Raw genomic sequence first — 24,415 nt, forward strand, 5'->3', positions numbered from 1 at the left:
CCATTGTTCACCAATTGGAGTAGTAGGTTGAATATTTCACATGTGGTAGTTATGTGGTTTGAATTGCTTATTACTGCTCCTGGGCTACCAGAACTTGACCTGGTGAATGGTCTGAAGGCTGATAGGCCGCCTTAAGCTAATCAGGCCTGGCTTTGTAAACTGCTTTGATGGGAGAACACTTGGGAACTGGCTGTAATCTGCTTCAAGCTCCTCAGAGGAAGAGTGGACTATCAATTAAACAAATGCCATCCATTTAGCAAGTATATATACATATATAAGAGAGGCTTGATGGATGTGTGGGAGGCTGAAACACATGTTTAAGGGTGCATGCCTGCTGCAAACTCCCTCTTCACACAATGTTACTACATAAAGTGTGTAGCTGCTGTTAAATTGCAGTTGACTGTAGATGCCCTTTAGATATTCTCCCAGCCATGTGGGAACAATTTATTGATGAGCAGCTCTTGCACAGCAGGAGGAAAATTTAACTACCCTGACCACATAGGTGCCAAGGCTGGCCCTACCATTAGGTAGATTAGAACAAGGTGGATGTCTCGGGGGGCAGGTGGTGCAGGGCAGGGGGCAGCATTGACATTATGGAGGACAGAACTGTGTGTGCCACATTGGCTGCCTGGTGCTTTGTAGCTGTCCAATCACCAATAGCGAAGTAAGCTTCAACTGCTAGTTCATTTGGCTTCTGAACATGGAATTGAGGGGCATCTTGACATTTCACTTCACAGCAAAACCTCTTAGACCGGTCCTGTTGGGGACCATTAAAGGTAATTGAAATAGCAGATAAAATTATCTGCTACCATGAACTGTAGTGAATTTCCCTCTGTGATCATTTTGATGAGTTCAGTATATGGTTATATTAAATTACAAAACTGAGTCTAGCCATTGGGTCCATTTTGTCCAGTGTTGGCATCTGTGACTAGAACAGGTTCTTTTGGGTCACAGGCAATTGTCTTTTCAAACCATCTCACAAGAAAGCCTTTTAATTGGAAATGGTGGGTCAACTGGGTTATTTTTCTTTTAAAAACTATGTCTTAATCTGTGCAGAATGGGTCTCCTTGCTTTCTGCCATTCCCTCCCTCTCTCTCTCTGGCTGTCAGCACAAAATGGTAGGGAATAGAAAGAGACCATTGTAGGTGACAAGTTGGAAATTATGTGTTTGCTCAGCCATGGTATAACAAGCCTGGAAGGCACAATTGACTGCAGCAAGCAGAAATATTTCCAAGCCATTGATCCAGACTCCACACACCATGCAGGAAACCCAGACTGCAGCTTGTCAGAGGCAGTTAGCAGTGGCTTTTGTAAAGCTGCCTCCTTGAGGATCTGTTCTTGGACCTTGCTCAGCAGGGGGCCTTGATTTCTAAAGATGAGTACCAGTGTTTGGAAACAGGTTTGCTTCATCGGTTCATACGTTGTTTCACAGTTCCTCTAGTTACATGGTTGGATCTTCCATGCAGTCCTTAATGGGGTCGATTTCTTATGAGTAGAAATGTAAGGCCTTTCTGTAATAATCCATTTACAACAGACAAGTTGTGCGGGAGAAAGAAGGAAAGCAGTTGCACACATAGATGTTATTCATCTTGAAGCAGCATCAGTTCTATAAGCCACAGTAATATGTTCAAACTGCTTCTTGCCTGTTCATCTCCAAATCTAAAACTTCCTTTTCGCTAGCTAACATTTGAACTTGCTTTTTAATTTTTTTTGCTCCGCCCTAATCCTTTTTAGGTAGCTATGGCCTGCATTCCAGCCATAACAAAGGGGCACAACCCTAACACAGGTTGGGACACAATCCTAACTACTGCGTCACATCAGCTCAAGGGTTTCCACTTCTGTAATGGGCCTTTTCCTCCTCTCCCACACCCAAGCATACTCCCACACCCTTCCCAAATCTGCTCCAGGTGGTTGGGGGAACCCCTAGAACAGATTTAGAGCATGTGCCGTGAAAATCATTGCACTGGCAAAATGGTTTCCTTAGCTTTGCATTGGATTCCACCTACAGTCCTTGTTAGCCTTAATCTTTGCAACACTGGAAAGCGTTTTGGTTTGCAGAAAATAAAGAATAATTAGGTTGAGCGTTGGGTTACCAGCAGGCAGCATTTTACTCACCAGTAACCACGTGACCCGGAAGTGTCTTCGGACAGCGCTGGCCCCCAGCCTCTTAAGCGAGATGGGCGCGCAACCCGAGAGTCGGACACGACTGGCCCGTACGGGCAGGGGTACCTTTACCTTTACTAACCCTCTGTTTTGTTAGGTAGTCAGTATCAAGATCTAAAAAGTCATAAGATTCTCCCAGACTCTGCTCCTCCACACCCTCCCTCTGCCCATGATCTACTGTATCGCAATAGACTCCATTTTCAGCTATGGCTCTACCTTACCTGGCTTAACCTAAAACAGCTAAGGGGGCCAGTATTCTTGAAATTGAAAGCTGGCCATCATAGCTGAACGTGGCATTGCCTTGTTCATGAACTAAAATTTCATGTCAGCATTATTTCTTATGCCCGGTGAAGGGAATGATAGAAATTGAAGATGGGCCATATCCATGCAAGATTTAACTCTTAATGGCCACCTCTGAAGCACTCTTCTTATTTACATTTCCTCCTCTGTGTTCTTGACTTTGTTCTTGGGGGCAAGTGTTCTTGTCAATTAAGAAGTGTTCCTGTCAATCTCAAAGGCTTGACAAAGGCAGCGCACATGACTCATGTCACCTTGAATTTGTCTTTGCATGTGCAGTATGTCTAGTGTTCATACACAGCACAATCTAGAATGGCTTTTTAAACAGGTCTGATTCTTTCTGGGTGTCACTTACGTTAGCAGTGGTGCAATTAGCCTTGCCAAACCTTTCAACTTGGGCACCTATTTTGTGATATTCCTGTTACTCAGCATTTAGGAGACCAAAGTGAATGTTTAATTCCACTAGTTTAATTCCACAGAGGGAACTCCATTTAGCGAGGGGGATTACTGCCCTGTGTTTCATGCCACATGTGATTATTCTTTAGAATCACCTATATTTCCACTCAACGCATTAGTAGTTCCACACATCGAATGGCTATTGTTATAAACATGTAGATCCTTTTGCTTAGCAAAACAGGATAAACTATTTGGTCAGTGTTGGAAACATGGCTGAAATTGCTCTTGAGTTTTTTTAAAATAAAAAAGTAACCATAACCAATGCTCTTAAAATAGGCAGAGTTTCACAATTTAATCGTGCATGTATCCAAATGCAGTTCTTGAAATTTTTGCTCCCCTTAACAAAATATGAAATGGTGCCTCTGGTTTTCTAGAGCACCTAAGTGAAATTTAGCTTCATGTGTGCTGGGTAACACTTTATTTGCAAAGAGGTCAGAGCTAGTATTGTCTCTTCCTCACACAGCCAGTCAGATTGTGCCTTTGCAATGAATTATGGGTCCGCCATGTGCTATCTGATCTTGCCCTTGCAGACTAGATGGCACTAATGAACATTGCCATGACACAAAATCAAACCTAATTTCATTTTGTGAGGGACAGCTGTGACTTTTGCTGTAAATATGATCCTATTGTGGTTTGGTGTGTGCACGCTGCAGTGATGGATAGCTGCATGTAACGTTAAGAAATGTTGCCATCACTTGTCAGTACAAGCCTATGTGAAATAAGCCCATTTTTTAAAAGGCATTAAAAGAAGCTTGTCATTTTTCTAAGGCTCAAGTCAGGAAGAAACATTTCCTTATGCTAGTGCTATATAACAATTGCAGACTTAAAGGATGAATGTAAGGCAAGGATGGGGAGCCTCCATCCCATAATTTCTCTTTGCCTCTCTATCCTGCCCTGAGGACTATATCTAGGACTGCTCCTTCTCTCCTAGTTTGACCAGTTGAACATTGCCCCGCCCCCTGGAGAACATGCATCATCAAAAAAGAGAGGACCAAAGAGAACAGGGACTCATCATTTGCATAAGATTTGCATATGCTAATTTTTATATAGATGTAGAAATAGTACTGCAATTTAAACAAGAATATAGTAAATCTTGCCAGGGTGGGGAACAAGACTGTGGGCAGGTGAGCTTCTTACAGTGCAGGCCAACTCCTCCTCTTCCTTCTTATCATTCTTTATTTTTAAACTACACTTGGACCGGACAACTCTTCAAACAGTGGACTCTCCTCTGTTCAGTAGTGCACATGGCCATTCTGCCTTCTCTCCAGGCCAGTCTTGCTTCATCAGACCACTCATCTCCCTGGATCTGCTCTGCAATCTCCTTAAGTGCTTTTGCCTGGCTGGAATGTGTTGGAGCTTTTCGACCAGGAAAAAACAACGTGGTGCCCTCCAGATGTTTTCACCTACAACTCCCATCAGCCCCAGGCATAATGGCCAATGGTCAGGGATGATGGGAATTGTAGTCCAAAACCTTGGAGAGGTCTACGTTGGCTGCACCTGTGTCAGGGAACCACACACACACACATACTCCATGCCCTTTGGCATTGGAGACACACACAAAATATTTACTGGGGGTATTGGCAGGTTCTTTTTTCTTACATTATCCTGTTATTCAGTTCCTGAATATACCATAAGCTAATATTATCAACTAAACAGAGGATCTCTCAAGGTCAGGCATGCATATGGAGGAGCTGTGATTTAAGTGGGACCACTGCAATGTAGTCTTCAAAGTACTGTGAGATAGTTCAATATATTGCCCTTTTTTTAAGACAGTCAACGTGCAGTACAGGATCGCATGTCCCAGCTAAGCCACATTTTGACCAGTGAATAACATTTGTTAAACTGGACAACGTGTGCTTCAATGCACATTAGCCAGTTTTGCATGTGTTATTTGTTGCACACATGATTTTTCTTTATTTCTTGGATACAAGCAATGATTGCTGCAGTAAGCACTGATCAAAACATCTTAATGTGGTTGTGTATTTACACCTTAAATTTTGCGCTTTTAACTGCAGCATGAGGGCTTTTATTATGCATGTTTTTTGGCTCTTTTCTGTTTTTCTCATTGTAAGCCTTTTCAAGGACCACATAGGTTGAAAAGCAGCTCTGCAATAAATATATAAATAAAATCATGTTTCAGCATTTTTTAATCTACTTTTCTCTGCAGGAGGGATGGGAAGTGAAATTTGCCATTGCATATTTGTGCAGTTTCTGCAAGACCTTGTAAACTAGACCAGAGAGGGGTATAATCTGGGAACGCCAATTCCTCCGCACCCAAACTTCTTGAATTTCAAACATATTTCAGGATCTAATCATGTTTGGAGCCCACACCCAAATTTGCAACATGAGTATATTTCTAACTCATTCCACACACACACACATACACACACACACACTGCTTTTCTTTTCATGCTATTAACATGCCATTTCCTCACTCATCTTTCCACCTAAATTGCAGTGCTCTGTTTTGCTGATTTTAAAGCACAGAAACTGAACAAATATAGATTCTGGTGATCTTTAACTAAGTTTTAAATGAGTTTGAGGTGGGCTTGTGTATGTTTGAACACACCACAGTAATATATCTAATCCTGAGATTCTTCCCAACCTTTTATTACAAAAACAACCCACAAAAGATTTTCAAGGACAGTAGCTCAGTGGTAGCACACACATGATATTTGAGTGCTAGTAAAATGCAATTTCCCTGCAAATAGGGTTGCCTCGCCACCTCCATTTACTGACCACTGTGCCTTCAACAGGAATCAGGCATTCAGAAAAGAAGCACAGGCAAAATCATATGTGAAATCTCCTCTCCCTTTCCCTTTTTTTGAATTAACACAAAACTTGCTACCTTTAATCAGGATCTGCAAGCAAGCTTCTGGCTCTCATTGCAATGTCTGTTTTGAAGCTAGCAGTGATTGTCTTTCAAATCGGTGCTGGCACAGTTCATCACCAAGAGATTTTTCTCTGCAAAGAGAAAGGACAGAGAAGTTCACACATTCAAAAGGGAAAGAGGAGGAAGCTGTGTGTGAGCCTGCAGAGCACATTCAAATGCTTAACCCGTGGTCAAGGGATAACAATATTATATCTGCACCAGGCCTTTGTTTGGAAAGTCCATAAAAAGTAGTGGAGCAACCCTAACTCCCAGCTGAGAGCAGTGGGACTGAACAGAGCATCAGAGCCATTGCCATGCCTGAAATCTGGTCGTTTATGCCAGCGAGAGCAGAAGAAAGAGTAGGTTAGGACTGGTCTGTAAAGGAATTAATTTTCATTTCTGATTATAACCATGCATGAAAGTAGACTATTTTGCCATTGGCTTTTTCAGCTGCTCATTGTTGGCTCATGGGGAAACTATCAAAAACAGTTGTGTATGATCATTTTCTAATTACACAGAAAATCTCTCTTTATTTCCATCTCCTCCTGCCTCCCACTGCCCTGATGTTTGATTTCAAAGCATCTCCATTCTTGTGTTACAACATGAAACCTGAAGCATTCGTTAAACCACCTCAAAGCTGATTTAACCACAAATCCATTACACTTTAAGGCAGTTGATACAGCTTGTAAAAGTCCTGAATTTCCCACACACTACAGATTAAACGTTTGGAACTATATCCATTAAGCTATTAGTATAATACTTATATGCAACAGGGAAACTGTTAGCTGTTTGTGATAAAATAGATGCCTTACCCAAGACTTGAAGATAAGTCTTTACATGTCAGGTTGGTAACAGTTGAACAACAAGTATTATTCACATGAATACAATGTGCTTTTCTAAACCCTTGAGCCCAACAGAGGGTTTAGTCGTTGTTTGTTTTCAAAACTCCTTCATAACAGTGCATAAGTTATTAATCCATAGCTTGATTAAATCTCACAAAAATCCTCCAGACAGGGTCTGCTTAAAGTCACCACTCTTCCACACTCTCAGTCAAAGAATCAGCTAACAGGATAACCAGCCAACTGCCAACTGCCAACTGCCACCTCCTTTCCCCAATACCATTTATTCTTTGTGAAACACATTTACAATGCAAATATAATACAAATACTAACAGAAACACCTGCTAGATGAGTCCTTTATTGACACCCAGAGTTAATGAAAGAAAATTTCATTTTTCAGCCTAGTTACTGAGTCTGTGTCCATGCATGCAGGATTAAAGCAGGAATGTGAACTTATGGTCATCCCGATATTGCTGGACTCAAATTATTATATTATACTGGCTGGGACTGCTGTAGCATATGGAGGGTCCCAGGTTCCTGTAGTAAAGTATATGATTCAAAGAGACGCAGCTGTTAGGCCACAATGCTGTACGTGGCTGATGGGCAGAGTCGGGTTAGTGGGTCTCATATTGTACAGTATAAGACTTCTCTGGTGGTATCACTGCAGTCTCAGCTTAAATGTTCAATTCCAATACAGGCAGTGGAGGGAAACTTGACCGGTATAGTATAAAATTCTGTACTTCTCTCTCTGCTGCTTTTTAAAAAAATTTTTAAAAAAGGAGTAATGTCCCCCCTTAGTATGAGGGACAGGGAGGCACCACAAAATGGGGATTTCCACATGTTAAATTCCCTCTCACTTCAAACCAAACCAAACCAGAGCAGCAAATCATTTCTTTTTCTCCCCACACCCTGGATCTGACTTGCTGCTCCTATGGCCGCTTTGAATTATGACACGCTGTCACATTTATAGGGTGATTTCATCAATTGATTTATTTAATTAATTTAGCGTTTTTAACACCGCACAGAGGGTATGTGACAGAGTGTGGCATTAGCAATTTCCTTCAGCAATAGATTTATTTGAGTTTTGTCTGCCAGGATTTATTTGAAAAAATACCGAAGGCAGCTTTCTGGCCTTGCTTTTCGTTGTGGTGCAAACACCAACAGCTTGGTGTCGAAAAAGAAGACAACCAGACCAAATGTTCCCAAGGCTTAGAGACAACAAAGCTACTGCAGTGGAGACTTAGCTTGCTTCCCTACCATCTTGTTCAGGATATAGGACTATAGGGAGCCTTTGGGATAAAGATGTCCAGGTCTCCATTTCTCATGAACAGGACAGTAAAGGGCTTCATTTGAGCCATGGCTTAATTCTAGAATGTGTCTTCAATAATAAGGTCCAAGACAGAGCAAGTAACACTGGCTGGCAGCTCGTTTAAGTAGCTTGCAGTAAGGGATTCATGTGAACCAGGCCTTGGCATCTATTTCTGAAGGCAGATTTGTCCCAGAGTCCAGCAGTTGCTGGCCACTATAGCAAAGCTTTATGCTAAGAACTTAGTGTACGCATGATGTCGGAACACAATAGCCTCATCCAAGATGATGCTTAAAAATATTAAGATTGTCTTCTGTTGAGCTGTCATTTGTCAGTACCCTTGACCAATCTCTCCCACCAAACTGTACAAAATAATGTTACTATTGGGCTCAACCTCTCTGGCATCCTTGAGGTTCTTTGACTCAGGCTGATCCAATTTCTGGAAAGGGCTTTGTTTTAGGAAACCTCATACAATAAAATAAAAACAATCACACTTTCAAATCAAGGTCTTCTATTCAGCTCAGTGCCTCTCTCTTTGCTCTGCAATGCATCTTTTGATTAGTTAATCAATGGAAACACTTAGAACTTGGCACACAATCTGTTCCTTCCTCTTCCTTTGCCTCTCCTCCCCTCCCTTTTCTGTTTTCCCTGAGTTAGATATGTTATCACTTGCTATTGACCTGTTCTCTTTTCCTTCTTATTAAGGGGATTATCTCTGCCATCCTAACCAAATGTACACAAAATGAAGGATTCATCCCCATCAATAAAAATCTCTGGTAAGTGCTTTCAAGTCTACCTTATAAGTTTGATTGATGCAAGTCACGGCAAAATTTGCTCATAGTTTGCATCATGCCAAGAATAAGATGAAAGATGTGAGATACCAGACACCACTCGGTTTGCCCTATTAAGATGCTTCTATTGTATTGCCCCTGCCTTCGTTGGCTTTACGTTATCCCCTGGTGTGATGTGGGCTGTATTACAAATGCTGATCAGCTGATCTCCTGTCATTGAACAATGACTCACTGCTTGAAGATTGGCTCCACTGGAAAGCATTGCTTCAGCGGTTGATTGGCTCATTCCCACATGCAAGGCTTCATTTGCTGCTACAGGCAACAGCTGCTGAGCATGCATGTATGAGCCGCCCCTCTGAGTGCTCTCACCACACATTGCAAATGCATGTAACAAAGGAGGGAAGGGTCATAGCATGCAAAGGTCCCAAGCTGAACCCCTGGCATCAGTGCAAGAAGGGCTTCTGTCTGCATCCGTGGAAAGCTACTGCTTGTCCTTGCTCATGTCCAAAACAGAAGCATTTATGAGAAAGTAAAGGAACAAACTTTACTTAATGATTCAGATTCCATGGCCAGGAAAGAGTAGATTCTAATCCGGGTCCTCTTGCAAGGCAGAGGAGTAGCAGCAATATATCTTGTCTGACCCAAGGTTCTGGGTTTGAGCCCTGCATTGGGCAAAAAATTCCTCAATTGCAGGGGGGAGTGGACTAGATGACCCTGGTGGTCCCTTCCAGCCTCACTTGGTACAGTATAAAGGCAGCTTTCTGTAAGCCTGACAGCTGCTGTTCCGCTTCAAGGGGGTATTTAGAGCAACACCAGTGGTACATGGGAGTCTGTTTAACCTTTTCCCTATCTGCCACTTCTCCACTACAGAGCCTCCTCCCAAAGGGAAAAGCAGGTTTCAGGCATTTGTTAATATGTAATTCTGCCATCAACTACTGTTTTCATATTTACTGGTAGCCATCTGGTTGTGGCATCCATTTAACTGGTAATAATACGTGGTTAGAGCTGGTTCTCACTGGAGAAGGTGGGGCTAGGATGCATAGCTGTCAACTTTTCCCTTTTCTTGTGAGGAATCCTATTCGGAATAAGGGAATTTCCCTTTAAAAAAGGGAAAAGTTGACAGCTATGATAGGATCACAAATGTGCTATATATTCACACTATCCATCCTGACAATGTAGGCAGACTTTGCGCTCATTACCAGGAAACACAGGCTGGCGGAAAGTACCATTCTGCTGCCAGCATTTCAGGAAGCTGGCCTAGACCTCAGATGGTAGAATCAGAGCATTCTCTTTTTTAATGGGTTAGACTGAAAATTTATGGTACAGTGACAATCCTCTCATGAAAATCCATATAATAATATTTATCTTAAAAACCAATTCTGTAGTGTGACTTGATACCGTAGCTCTCAAATGCCTTGGTCCCCTCCCCCCTTCCTTCTAAATAAGCGCAAGGGAATTGTAGCAAAGACACAGTGCCCGCCTTTCATGTTTTCTAGAAAGCCTGAGAATATGCAGTGACTCCTAATGGAGAGTTAACTAGTTTTGAACACCTATAGGGGTTCAAATGAGTCTGGCCATTATCTCCAGCCCTTTTTATGGTGCTTATCAGAGAGGATGAAACACTTGGATGAAGCACTTGACGGTTTTAAAGGGAAAGTGAAAAATCAATAGCTACTTACAGCCCTTGCAGTATGCAAATGAACAGCCTAGCTGGCTGGGTCTAAGGAAGGGCATGGAAAAAAAATATCACGTAGGACAATGAACTTCTGAGCCAAGAGGAAAAATATGCTGCCGCAAGTAAACGTATAGCTTTACTGAAGTGAAACTGCTATATCCACTTGCTGTTTTTGTTTACTATAATTTTTTTTTAATGTGATGAATGAGAGTTTTCAGTTTCTGAAAATATCCTGGGGTAGATAATGGCAAAGGACTGTTCTTGTGCTTGCACTGATAGAACAATTGTATTAACACAACATTGAATTCCACACTCAGTGTCCCTCAATATTTTGTGGTTAAAGCTACAAGACTGGTTAAGATAGACCTGCTAACAATGGTGTTATCTCTCACATTTATATGAGAGCGGGCTCATTAGCTCATGGCTAGAGAAAGGGAGCAATTTTATTTCATTAATTGACTAACTGAATGAATTTCTAGGCTGCCTTTCAACCAAAGTAGTCTATAACACAGATAAAATTAAGAGCCATTCAAATGAGACCATGAAAATCCCTTTTCCTGTGTCTTCTCTCTTCCATAGAACATGACCAGGGAGGTTTCATACTCCATTATAGCCCCACACAGTGAAGTTCTGCCTTTCTGGTTGTTTTCTGTGTTTGCTAGGTCTTTGTCCTTTGTCACCACCCTGAGCTGCTTCTCATTTGTGCTGCTGGGAATCATGTTCTATGTTATCGATGTGAAAAATTGGTGGGGAGGTCAACCTTTCATTTTCCCAGGTAAGTTATTGCAGCTGTCGGCTATTATAACATTTGATTGGGGCATTAACACCAAGGTAAGTTTCTAAAAGTAGCCCTGTGCAGACATTCAATCTACATTGAAAATGACATGGCGTAGGGGGTCAGGGTCACACCCGCTGGTCCTGCCCCATCATTGTCCATAGCCTCCATGTATGGAAGAGTCTGTCCCTACAGGGATCTGTCCACATACACTGCTAACATGCAATCTGTGCTTTGTAAAAATGGAGGTCACAGATCTGCACATAAAGAGTTTATGAGTTTCTACAGGTCCCAACTCCCTTGCATATATACAGGTCTGCACAGATCAAACATCAGCACAGGACTATTGATGAACCTTTTTCAGTTAGAGTAGCCAAAAGGACAAAACCCTACTTCCCTCTGCTTTTGACAGCAAGTGAAATATTTTTCTTTTTTATTTCTCTTATTTTCCAGAGCCTTTCCTGGCTACTTATGTTGCTTTGGCTTTTGACCCAGCAGTGTAGTCTCTGTTTTGATTGTGGCTGTTGTGCATTTTAACGTTTTATTGAGAATCTATTTTATAGATTGTTTTTATGTGGTTGTGGGTTCGCTTTTGTTCTTAACTATTAGATTTTAATAGCTTGTTGAAAGTTGCTTTGCCTGCTTTTTGTAAAAGGGCAGAAAAATGACTAATGAATGAATTAATACTAATGAATCTTGGTGGTGGTACACATAGACACCCCACAAACCCTTGCCTGAGAATTGCACAATGTCAATTCCAAAACACATGAAAAGGCTGCTCTGTGATTCATTTAAGTGCTTATTGGCATTAACAAGTGATGCTACTTTGAGAGTGCAGTGACTGTACCTGGTGGAAGTCAAGGATAAATCATTCTGTATTTTGCTCAGTCTTAAGACTTCCTCTGGAGCCACTTGGCAATCTCTACTTAATTATGTGTTTGTTCAGGAATACAGACTAGTAATTTATGAAGCTGTTATGCCAAATGGCTTATGTCTATCATAGGTCATAACTCAAGTCTATAAGCAGCTAGACTTTTGCTCTCAGCAGTCCCTCTAATGCTGCTTAGCTATACATTGCTGATCTCATGCTGGACAATGCAAGTTAGATTCAGATACTCCCAGTCAATTTCTCACTGCACATACCCTCATTAGAGTGTAGGCTGCAGTTGCCCCTGATAGCTGTCCTTTGTAAAACAATGTCCCTGTTTTATTTCCATCTTCCCTTTGGAGGCAATGCCATGCATCCTTTTATAAAACATCGTTAATGTGAATGGTCAGAGTTGCCACCTTTCAGGTTACAGCCCTCTGTCAAGTAGTGTCTCTAGAATCTAGATCCTAAGGACTTGTCAACACCAGAATTTAATGTCCATCTCAGATTTCTGTGGTGCCCTGTGTGATGCCAAAGTTTGGTGCTCCCCCGCCTCTCACACTCCATTCTAAATCATATTGCAGCACCCCCTGCTGCACCCCCTTTTGCCTCTATAGATGCACAACATCAGAATGCTGCAGAAGTCGGCTTAAGCCCTATTCTGTTAGGTGCAGCTTATCTGAAGTGTAGCCCCTGTTAGTGTTCGTATCCACCACTGCTTCATATAGTGTGAATGATGGTAGTCACAATGACCATGCTTCAATTTAAAACTGTTTTTTAAAAATAAAAATAAAAAATCTGCCGCTTTTGCAATTGTTGTTGACTGTGGTTGTAATGGTTTTGTTTCTTGTAAGCTGCCTAAAGGGCCCAATAAGGTCAACAGGCAGGTTTAGAAATTTTAAGACCCATAAAATAAAATATCACCTGACCGTCACATGATCATGTTGGAGGTGGCAAAATGAATCACCGCTAGCTTCCTCACCCTTAAACTTTGGGTAAGGCGAAAAGGCCAATTACAATAATGATTCACACCCCCACAAGGAAATGTATGGGCAAAATAACTAGCTATCCTTCAGAATTGCAGTGATTTTTAATATACAGATTGTCACACAAAGGTTATGCAAGCTACTCCATAATGGTATATCTTAAACTATGTTTCTTCCTATGAATTTACAGGGATGAATTCAATTCTCATCTACGTTGCAAGCTCCCTCCTGAGCACATACTTCCCTTTCAACTGGGAAATGAAGTTTCCAAACTCCCACGCCGAACCCTTGTTTCAGAATCTACTAGGCACTTCACTTTGGGTATTAGTTGCTTATCTCCTCTATAGGAAGAAGTTCTTTTTAAAAATATGACATCCTGGGATTCAGGAACGTAATTTCTTCCCTGCCCCCAGCTCTTGTAATATGATTATGATAACTGACAATCTCAAAACCTGAATCCTACACAGGATATGGTGGTGCTGCCGCTCCATGTCTCTTCTCCATCACTTCTTGCAACAGGTGGCATAAGAAGGTGTGATGCAACAGCACCATCCCTGCATCACAATAATATGAGGCTGGAGTGGGGAGACTTCAGTCACAATGCCATTCCACAGTGGCGTAGCGTGGGGGGTGCAGGGGAGGCCGGCCGCACCGGGCGCAACATCTGGGGGTTAGGGTTAGGAGGCGCAAATCCACGGGTTAGGGGGTGCAAATCCATGGGTTAGGGGGTGCAAATTACTTGCCTTGCCCCGGGTGCTGACAACCCCTCGCTATGCCACTGCCATTACATCTCACTTTGTTTAAACATTACAAGGCAAAGATGCAGAATATAGAGAGAGCAGCAGCTCTTTGTCTCATATAGCATCTGGCTCACTCCCAAATCAGTCCCAGGAATCCAGTCTCAGCACCAAGCAGCAAGACAGGTAAGGAAGTATTCTGCCAAAACAGTTTCTCATGGACACCCATTGGAACTGACAATGAATCCGTTCCAAAGATTGGGGATAGGGAACTTGTGGCCCTGCAGGTGTTAGATAAATTCCAACTCCCATCAGTCCCAGCCAACATGGCCAAAGGTTAAGGATGATAGGAGCTGCAGTTTATCAACATCCAGAGTCCACATGTTCCCTACACGATGCAAAATGTTGTATTGGAGCTGGTCCCAAATATCAACAGTGGTATGAACTTCTGTCATGAACCAAATACGGTGGTACTGAAGTTTAGCTGGTTTCACTGATTAATCCTTGTGTACTTGTTCACTTTTATCAAATGCGTGTTTCGAAGGTACAAAATAAATAAACAAGCAGCTTAAACTGTTGATTCAAGATGTTGTTTCCCTCATTCACGGATGTACTTTAAATGACATATAGTTGCACATTTGCGTTTAGCAAATCTCAAGTCGTGTGAAACTTGAGGACATACTTCCCTAGGAAACAGGGTTAATGTAAGGACAGCATGTTGTCACCTCACTCTTCTTAAAAGTGAGGACTCTTCCTCACTTGTTGTTGCAGTATCAACCAGACCGCAGACGTCTGATATCTGCTACCTTTAGGGCGTGATGCTTTTGATAACTTTATGTTAATACAGCTTGGGGCTGTAGAATCCCCCACGAGTGTTCTAGTGGTGTTACATTTACTAGTCTAGTGTATCTGGTACTCCAGGCAGAAATCTTTATTCTCCTTGCTACAATCCTATGTCAGCAGCCTACTCCTCTGACCAGAAAACAGAAGCTAATAAACTGTTTTTATTCATTGGTTACCCAAATCTATCACTGCCTAAAACTGATTCCCCTACCCAGGAAGCCACCATTTTTCTCCACCCATGACAAGAAATAAGTATTATTATTATTAATTAAATTTCTATACCACCCTTTCTCCTATGATCATAGGGCTGTTTACAATATAAAAACACAAAACTGCATACTATAATAACAAACCAAAACAATACCCCCCCGACACACATACAGTTTAAAAGATCATAGGTTGTTTAATTAGCCAAAGGCCTGGAGAAAAGGAATGCCTTTGTCTGGCAACAAAAGATATGTAACAAAGGCACCAGATAAGCCCTTCTGGGCAGAGTATTCTACATGCGGGCAGCCACCGCAGAAAAGGCCCCGCTGTCATGTTGCCGCCCTCTGGTCCTCTCCCATCACTTGACGTGCTACATTTATTTCTATGGTTAAAGGCAGGGCCTTGTTTTTATTTTGCTCTTCAGTTAAGCATGGCTAGCATCGCATCACTACATTGATCTCCAGCACTGTTGAGAACCTCATTGCGCTGTCCTTCAATCAGTGCTGAAACTGCAGGATCTTAAGTGCCTCGCATAGGTCAGGGTTATGGCACTCCATGGAATTTATTTAATTTTAAAATTTTCAACCATTTATATTTAATCTGAGCTAGGGAAAATAGTGAGTCACTTTGTTTCATCATTGTGAGGCCTCCAGAATGTCGCCACTAACTAAGACTACAGGGTAATGTTAATATATTTCAAAATAGGGAATTTTCTCTCAGTAGACTTGTTAAGTTATATCTTAATATTGTCTTGGGGTGTGCATTAATAATAAAATATAATTAAATGTTATTTTTTAAAAAAGAAATTTGTTTGCTTATACTAGTGTTTTTCAAGCTATCCAGGAATATTTTCATATGAACCTCTCCTATATTGGATATCACTGGAAACCCCCTGGATATCACTGTATATTGTAGAGGATTGTGGGGGATGTTATGGAGCATATATTTGGCCTTTCCTGATGAGCCTCATCTAACATGAACAGAGAATAAGCTACTGTGATCTGAGAGTGTATCCTATGCCAAATGTTGTTCATGGCTGCACATTGCAGGGGGGAAATCAGGAGTTACAAGTGAGTTGTCTGTCTGTCATTACTGATCTTCAGACTGCCTGATAAGCCTCCAAGGAATACCAGGATTCCCTGAAACACTGTTGGAAGACCTCTGGGTTATACCTGCACAGAAGCTCATTTTTGTGGAAGTTTTTAGCAAGCTTGGCCCCCATTACCACACACAAGGACTTGGAAGTACCCGATCCTGCTGTGGCCTTAACATTGTGAATGGGATCCTCCCTTAACCCCTTGTGCTGTTTACTGGAGGATGACTAGGAGAGTATCATGTACAAGAACGAAGGCTGCAGCAGTCTTTGGCCCTGGATGACTCTTACATGTACATTGGAACACACAATGGAGGAGAACTCCCATTAAGCAGAACGCGGGTGTCACTGTGGGTTAAACCACAGAGCCTAGGACTTGCTGATCAGAAGGTCGGCGGTTCAAATCCCCGCGATGGGGTGAGCTCCCATTGCTTGGTCCCTGCTCCTGCCAACCTAGCAGTTCAAAAGCACGTCAAAGTGCAAGTAGATAAATAGGTACCGCTCTGGCGGGAAGGTAAACGGCATTTCCGTGCGCTGCTCTGGTTCGCCAGAAGCGGCTTAGTCATGCTGGCCACATGACCAGGAAGCTGTACACCGGCTCCCTCAGCCAATAAAGCGAGATGAGTGCCGCAACCCCAGAGTCGGTCACAACTGGACCTAATGGTCAGGGGTCCCTTTACCTTTAAAGAAGGAATTGTATGTCAAGTATTACTTTTTCAGTTAATTGATAACTCTTCTTGTTGTTATTTTTCAAATAAGGGCTTTACGTTTTTATATTCAAAATTTATACTGGGTTCCTTTTTTATTTGGAGTTCTCAGAGTAAAGGAATACTCAGAGTCCTAGCTCCAAATCCCAAGAGTCGGCGAGTAGCCAATTTCTGTTTGTATTCCAAAGTCATATGAAGAGAACTCTCTGGCAACCCAGCCTGGAAGAAGCTATAATGTGAATATGACAGCTAGGCAATATTTGGTTGGCGATATTAGAGAAGAAGTGTATAAGTGCCTCTGAAGAGGAAATCAGCCAGACTTGACTCTAGGTAAGTGGGATATCAACAATGTGTCCTAAACCCTCCAGTTGCTGCTGTATGGAAGTTTTTGTTTGTTTGTTTAAATTTATATACCACTTAAATGTGACAAAAACATCAAAGTGGTTTGCAAAATTGGGATCCTAAATCATATTAATTTCATTTTTTAAAAACTCGGTCAGAGCAAAGGACAGTGAATGGAGAGCACAAATATTTCAAAAACAGCTGGCTAATGCTATAAGGATTGCCTGTACTTCTAACATATCTTTTTATTTTTTCCTAACATATCAAAACAGTCAAATAATCAAGGGAAACTTATTTTTTGAGGGAATCTTGTAAAAAATTGGTTGGGGAGAATTAATACTGAAAGGGAAAATTATTTCTGAGCATCTGGCTTGGAAAGGCATTATTTGTGGGGTAGGTTTGTTAGAGGAGAATCTGGCAGAGAAATTAAACTGTGAAAGGGAAGCTGTTTTCTGTATGTTTGGGTGATAATTGTGTTTGACCACTGCAGCAAAAGTACACCAAATTCATCTTAGTCCAATAGCAGCAATCCAGATACTTCTGAAAACAAGCAGCGCAGTGCAGGAAGGTATGCCAGATACTACAAATGTATTTCAATTCTTAATGTGTTGGCTTGCTCTGCAAAATCCTAGCAATCTCTCTCTCAGGTGTGGGGAATCTGTGGGACACCAGAGGTTGCTGGATTCCAATTCCAGTATGGCCAGTGATTCGGAATTGGAGTCTAAGAACATATCGGGGGTGTCACAGAGTTCCCACCACTGATGTAATATTTCTGTTTGAAAACAACAACTGATATTGTGATGCCACTTGTGTTACCCACTTATGAAAGACCAGTAGTACACAATCCCTACTCTCTGCCACCTTCACTTAGCCTTATCATTCTGCATACAATTCTGATTTTAATCTGAATTGATATGTTCCCTTTTAATTGCAGGGAAGAAGCAATCAAGGGCTGAAAACTAAACATTGATCATTCATAGCACGAAACTGGCACTTATAGCATATTCTGCCTGATTTGCCATTAACTTGCTGCAGTGGTCTGCTTTTTCTGCAACTGTTGGCCTGTGAATGGCCATTGAGTTGTTCAGTTCCTGCACTTTGCTGGACAGACAAGCCATTGATAAAAAGGGACGTTGTGGTTTTGAATTGCAGACAGACCAATCAATCGGGGGACAAAGGATGAAGGCAAGTTATTAAAATTCAAACTGCATCTCAGCTTCCTGTAGAATTTTGAAAATTATTATTACAGCTAACTTCATCAGCAGTCAGAATAGACATGAACTTGCTGGCAACTGACATTTAAAAACTTCTTTTTGTGATTTACTTCTTATTTTTCTGTGCCATTATCTTTGCCTGAACACTGGGCCAATATATATGACAGGAGATTAAAAGTCCCAAGTCCCTTCATACTTTGTTGAAATAAAGTTTAAAATAAATTAAAATTCATTAGATTTTTGCAAAGCATCAGAGCAGATTTTTGGCAACACAATGTTTTTAAATTGCACAACCTTGGGAGAATCTAATATAGACTTGTATAAAAAGTATGTGTGCTTGACCAATGATCAGGGGCAGATATATTATCTGGTTGCCACTAGCCTTCTAAAGTGGGAAATGGCTATGCTGGATAAAAGACATTAAATGTGTTTTCTGGAGTCTGTTTTTCCATAGACCACAGCTGAGGTCAATGCGGAGCAGAAATTTTCCATCCCCTGGAGCAGCTTGCCATGAACTTGATTATATGACCATATAATGGTGTATCAGATGTATCTGTAGGTGTTGGATTAATATGCAAATACTGGAAGATTATGTTATACCTCTTTCGGTCCTATTTGCAGAGCTGGCTGCTTGCTCATTTTACAGTGTTTTTTTAAAGTTGTTTTATTTTAACAGTTCACAGTTTAGAGGTGGGGAAACCATAAAGGCTATTCCACCTCCCTTTTACAAGCTGAGGCCAGAAAAACACAATAGAATATTAGAAAGACAAAGGCAGGAATGAAATCATAAGCCACTTGCCATCACACTCTCAGGGTGCTCATGATTCTGGGTGGGGAGGCGGCAGAGGGGGAGGCTTCTCTTAGGAAAGGCAGCTGCTGACGGATCCAGCTTTGGGGGCTGGACAAAATGCCTGGTGATTTTACAGGGTGGCAGGTGACAGTGGTAGTATGGGCATATGCAGTAGCGCTGAAAGGAAAGTTGGGTGACTAGCAAGCAAAAGAGGGAGCCAACATTTTCATCTCTCCTCATTGCTCTCAATGTAGTGTCACAGTGGATTAATGGTGAATTTAAGAGCGGTTTTCAGGCTCCATTCCAGACAACACTGGGGTTCCTCAGAAGCCAATGAAAAAGGTCAGCAATGGCAGGGTGAGACATTAGGGCATAGGTGCCAACTTCCTGGTGCCCTGGGTGCCCAAGCACCCACAAAATTCTTCATGAAGGGACTGGACACCTTCAAATTTCAGTGTCATACACACTGTAGGGCACCCACGGTCACAGGGCCAAGTTGACACTCCTGCATTAATGTCCTCAGTCCTCATCTGACATGTTCAGTACTTTACCACAGTGGTCTGTACAAGCTGCATATTCATAGGTTCCACATAGATATATTTGGCTGAATGGACAAAGGCTGGGAATAGGGTCCATCACCATGATAACAAACCTCTCCTCCATGTATCCTGCTCATCATCTAGATAAGGCTTGGCTCTTACATCAAGAACCACATTTCCTCATGGTCAACCAGGGGCCTGTGGTGGGTGGGGCCAGAGGTGAAAGGGGACAGGGCAATGGGTACGACTCCTATATTTGCATGGTAGGTTATATATTCCAGCCAAGCACAAGCCTCTGTAAGTCCAGTTACATTTTCCATACAGACAAGCAAGAGGCATCATCACTGTTCAGTAACACATTTCAGCCACAGAGAAACACCCAGGGAAGGTTGTGGAGCAGGGCTGGCATGGAAAGTGGGCAAGAGAAAAGTTACAGCCTAGGGAGAGTCCCAAGACCTGATGCTCCCCACCTGTATTCCCCTGTATTGGAAGAGGAATAAACAAAGCACTTAGCTTCCTATAAACACAACCTACTCTAAGCAGTCAAAATGGCGGTCTTACCAAGTTTCGGTGGGGAGCTTCCAAACTGAATGCACAAATGCAAAGGCCTCACTCTTCCATGTTCTGCATAGGTGGGCTAGGAGAGAGATGCAAAGACAGGTTGAGGGCTGAGGCACAAAACTGGCTGCATCCATCGGATTTGGCGAAGGAGAGGCTCCAGGTGGAAAGAGGACTGCAGCCAACTTTCCATGGACTTAGTGCTTGGTGAGTTTCAATGGTCGCTATTTTTGCTTAGTGCATATATTCCTTTATGATGATGTCCCACCTTGACTGATGCAGAACAAAAAGCATACTTTCAAATTCCTGCCTTCAGCAGCAGGAAGCTGATTATCTTCCAAAACTGTCGTAACAAAAGGAAGGCAATGACTGCTAAACTGAGCAATTGCTTTTCACTGGACCCTTAAGAAATCTTTGACATCCACCTCCTTATGCCATAATGAGTGTGTTAGTCTTTAAGGTACCAGAAGATTATCAGCGAAAGAAACCAATAGGAGAGTTACAGTACTTAAAAGTTGCCTTGGGCACCTTTGAAATTAAGTTGCTAGCTTTTACCATATTTATTACATTAATATCCAGCCTTTCTCTCCATCATAGCACTCAAGGGAGCATATGCTGAGTTTCCCAGACCAGTCCCAGACCTGCTTAGCTTTAGCAAGATGGCTGCATGCGGTGTTTTTACCCCAGCTGATGAGAAAATATTTTACTATTTCAATGACTGGTTGGTCATTGATTGACAAGAGAACAGTTTAAATAAATATTTAAACTGCAGATACAACTATACCAAGGCTGCAATCCTGTGTAAGCCCTGTTGGACTCAGATTTATTTTCTAAGTAATCATGAATAGCAGATATGGGGAACCTTATTTTTCTTCCGGAGGGAAAGGTGGGTAGAGGGCAGCTTGCCTTCCTGAAGTGCTGTCCAACACCTCCATTCCACTTGGTCTCCCCAGGAAAGGCAGGATCATGTGCTGAACCCCTCAGGTTGCATTCTACTGTTGTATAGGATGCTGCTGCATGTATATTTTTTTATTGTACTCTTAGCCAAACTGACCATGCCAAAGTTCAAATCTCACATGAAAGCATATACTGTCTTGTGAAATCCAAAAAAGTATCTTTGCAGTCAAAACCAAGTGCAAATTCTCACTCCATTGTGTATATTCAGTTGAAACAGAATATGTTTTCTGTTAATATATAGGAACCCTCAAACCATGCATCGTTTATTCTACCTAATGTGCTTCTTTCAAATTCAAATAACGCAGAAGCATTTGTTGGAAGCAGCCAAGTGTGCTTTCCTTGTCCTCGTATATAAAAGTGCAAATGTTAACCATGAATTTTAAAAAGGTCACTGCAGTTGGTCAATCAGTATAAATTGGATGTAGCTTGTGGGCAGAAATGAATCTAGTCAAGCACTTAGGTCTATGGTTTCCTTGTCTCTTCCATGAGCTCTTCTTAGGCTGTGCTGTTCATCTTCCTGCTTAAAGGTCCAGTTTGTAGGAACATGGGAAGCTACCTTATACTGAGTCATTGCTCCATTTAGCTCAGCATTGCCTTTCCAGAGCTTCAGAGAGGACTCTCTCCCAGCCTTCCTTCAAGATGCTGGGGACTGAACTGGGGACAAAGTAGATGCCCTGCCATTAAGCTATGGCCCTTCCTCAATAGATCCTATGGCACCACTGGGACTTGTTAGGAGGAGCTACAATTCTCAGAGTGGTTTAACAATCACCCCTCATTCAGGGGAGCTCTGGGAACTGTAGCTCTGTGAGCAGAATCAGGCTATCCTAACAACTCTGCACAACTTGGTTGTGCAAATGAGCCACAAGGGGCAGGCTTGTATACTTGCTCCCACAGGTGAGCATTTTGCTTTCATTCTACATTTCAGTCAATGTTGAACTCTCCTCTGTACCCAGCAATGCCAGGAGCAGACTGGTAAAACCACTGGGCTTGAACAGAGAGCTGGGGGGGGGGAGTATAACATGTGCCTGAAACCAACACCTTTTTAAAACATTTATCATCTTGTATCATGTTAAAAATCTACGCTTGTCTGTGCTCACCAATCCCTACTTCCAGCAGAATAATAACAGTACAAAATTGATGGTCCTTAGAGCAAAAGTTATTCTTTCTGTCCTGGATTCCCCTTCGCTTTCCCCCCATGTCCATTTATCAATCATGGAACTTTTTTATTTTTATGTTTTGTCAGTATAGATCTTGTCCTCTGTAAACTTTGCTTTGCTTCATTCAGATGGAGGGCAAGTTCAGATGCCACATGTGCCTCAGAGAGAAAGCAAGGCAGAACCAGAGAGGGCAGAGGAGGGCTTTAGAGGACCTCTGGCTGCTCTTTTCAGTTTTATTGCTAGATCCATCCATGGGTGACAGTTGTATGTGGTGAGGGTGAATTTAAAAACAACACTACCCTAATTTTGTTTTAGCATAATGGAGAATGAAAAGAAAACATTAATGAAGTGCATGTGTGTTTTGCTACAACAGGCCAAGGCTACTGCTGTCACAAAGATGACACAATTACAAAAGATTTAAATCCTACTGAGATAGATTCATACCTCAGACTTCACACAGGAATTGGGGAACATTTTCTGTTAGTGTTGGCTGATCCAGTCCCTTTGGTTGGCCACGGTTGCAAGTTCCACAGTCGCACTTGGTCATTTGATAATTGGTTTTCAAATAGCCCTTTAAATAAACATCAGAAACTCACTGGTAACTTAAGATCAGGCCTTCCCACTGATTCCCTGGAACCAACTGACCAGTTTGGATCTCTTCTTTCAATAACAGTCTGCCGTTGCCCTGACAACGCTTGGGCCCAGAACTCTGGCTTGCCACTCCAGGTGAAGCTGCTGATGCAGTGAAACTGAGTGTATTAATATGCTCACGATGTCAGTCATTTTCCCCAAATGACTGAACAATTTAGCCATTTTATTAAACCAGTGAGTGAAATAATGATTTTGTGAAGTGATTTAATTTCCGTCATTTCATCAAAAGTATTGGTTTCACAAGGTTACTTTCACGGGGAAGGGCAAAATCCATTCCTCAGTTGTGTGGCCGGCTGCACATGGGAGGGAACTTTCCCCACACCCACCATACACAATGTCTCAAACACCCTTCAACCCCACCCTCTTTCCAAATGCAAGACATTGATCCCCATGCAGATCCCTTCTTGGGGATGTGTGATGCCCTACTCTTCCCACCCAAACTTCATCTGTTGAGCATATAGTCCGTGAATGATGAACATTCATGCTGCTTACAATATAAAACTTGAATATAAAATTGTAAGACATGCACTGCAACATTTTTACATGCAAATTTGAAATATGTGAGTAGCCCTCCCCACCAGGGTTTGGGTTGTGGAGATGGCTAATATTTACATGTACCCTTGAACCTATCTAAACAATCTTGCAGCATTGCTAGTGAGGGCTTAAGGTGCCTTTAACACAGGTTTTAGTCGTGCCAGGAAGTTTCCTTGACTTTTTAAGATAATGTCATGTTGACACACTGGTTCAAATCCTTCCAAGGTGGTTTTATGTGATATAGTATGCTGACATTACCCATGCTCCCTTAACCGAGAGCAACTTGTGGGTGTGCAATAGGTTTCCAGCCACATAATCTTCTGAGCAAACATAATGCTCCTTCTGCAGGTTAATCTGGGTTTCTTATATATATAAAAGCAGCACAAATGTCAGTGAATCTGAATAAATTACCTGTCGAAGGCAAGAGCCACCACTTCTTGGTTTTATTAATGTTCTTTTAGCACAGAGGCTTTGAACTTTAACAGATATATTGCAAAGCTCAAAGTCCTAACTGCAAACTTGTACAAAATGCAAAAAAGACATGTGCTTTACAAAAGGAAAGAAGAAGAAGAAGAAGAAGAAGAAGAAGAAGAAGAAGAAGAAGAAGAAGAAGAAGAAGAAGAAGAAATTTTAATCCCCTAATGATCTTTATGTGGGCCTGGGGCCCTTGATGCCAGCCAGATGTCAAATGTGGCTGTACATCTTCTGAGACAGTGTAGGTGGATTCTTTAACCTTCTGGAAATGATCAAGGGAAAGCTGGTGTAACATAATGGCCAAGTTTGAACTGTGAGCCAGGCAGTCCTTGGGTAAAATCTCGCCTGACATGTCCTGTAGCAGACCTTACCCTCCATTAAAGTGGTAGCATTTTATCACTTTTTTGTTTGTGGAGAAATTTTCTACATCAGACCACTGGGTCCCACAAAAGGGGTCAGGATTCCACCCCACATTCATTCAGTGGTCCTGATTCTGTGTTTTTAAATTTAGCACGTCGAGTTTTCCGCATCGCTCATATCTCCATGCCAAGGAAATAGCAAACCCACTTTGCCCTGTTTAACTT

At 42.0% G+C, this 24,415-nt stretch overlaps 2 protein-coding genes and 2 long non-coding RNA genes across 7 annotated transcripts in view; 2 read left to right on the forward strand and 2 right to left on the reverse strand.

Annotated features, from left to right (window-relative positions):
• LOC310845360 (heparan-alpha-glucosaminide N-acetyltransferase-like) overlaps positions 1-13,633 on the forward strand; it is a 168,492-nt gene extending 154,859 nt beyond the window's left edge. For both annotated transcript variants that reach the window (XM_083740435.1, XM_083740436.1), the window contains 3 exons: positions 8,639-8,709; positions 11,062-11,174; positions 13,219-13,633. In XM_083740435.1, the coding sequence (XP_083596561.1) occupies positions 8,639-8,709; positions 11,062-11,174; positions 13,219-13,400 (366 nt within the window). In that variant the 3' untranslated portion in view covers positions 13,401-13,633. The remainder of the gene's footprint in view (positions 1-8,638; positions 8,710-11,061; positions 11,175-13,218) is intronic.
• On the reverse strand, positions 21-22,817 carry LOC310845452. Its single transcript, XR_014564754.1, has 3 exons — positions 22,617-22,817; positions 20,062-20,137; positions 21-1,511 (listed from the first exon to the last, which is right to left on the reverse strand). It is a non-coding gene; the product is annotated as an uncharacterized lncRNA (long non-coding RNA).
• Positions 3,189-7,029, reverse strand: LOC310845420. The gene is made up of 3 exons (XR_014564690.1): positions 6,601-7,029; positions 5,765-5,880; positions 3,189-5,022 (listed from the first exon to the last, which is right to left on the reverse strand). It is a non-coding gene; the product is annotated as an uncharacterized lncRNA (long non-coding RNA).
• The window catches only part of RET (ret proto-oncogene), a 119,433-nt gene continuing 111,994 nt past the window's right edge, over positions 16,977-24,415 (forward strand). For 2 of the 3 annotated variants that reach the window (XM_083740271.1, XM_083740274.1), the window contains exon 1: positions 20,133-20,265. The gene's annotated coding sequence lies outside the window, so the exon portion shown is untranslated. Of the gene's footprint in view, positions 19,304-20,132; positions 20,266-24,415 lie in introns of those variants that run through there. The other variant, XM_083740270.1, reaches the window with a different exon arrangement.

Source organism: Podarcis gaigeae (assembly GCF_964106915.1).
Source record: "Podarcis gaigeae genome assembly, chromosome: 5".
Lineage (NCBI taxonomy): Eukaryota > Metazoa > Chordata > Lepidosauria > Squamata > Lacertidae > Podarcis > Podarcis gaigeae.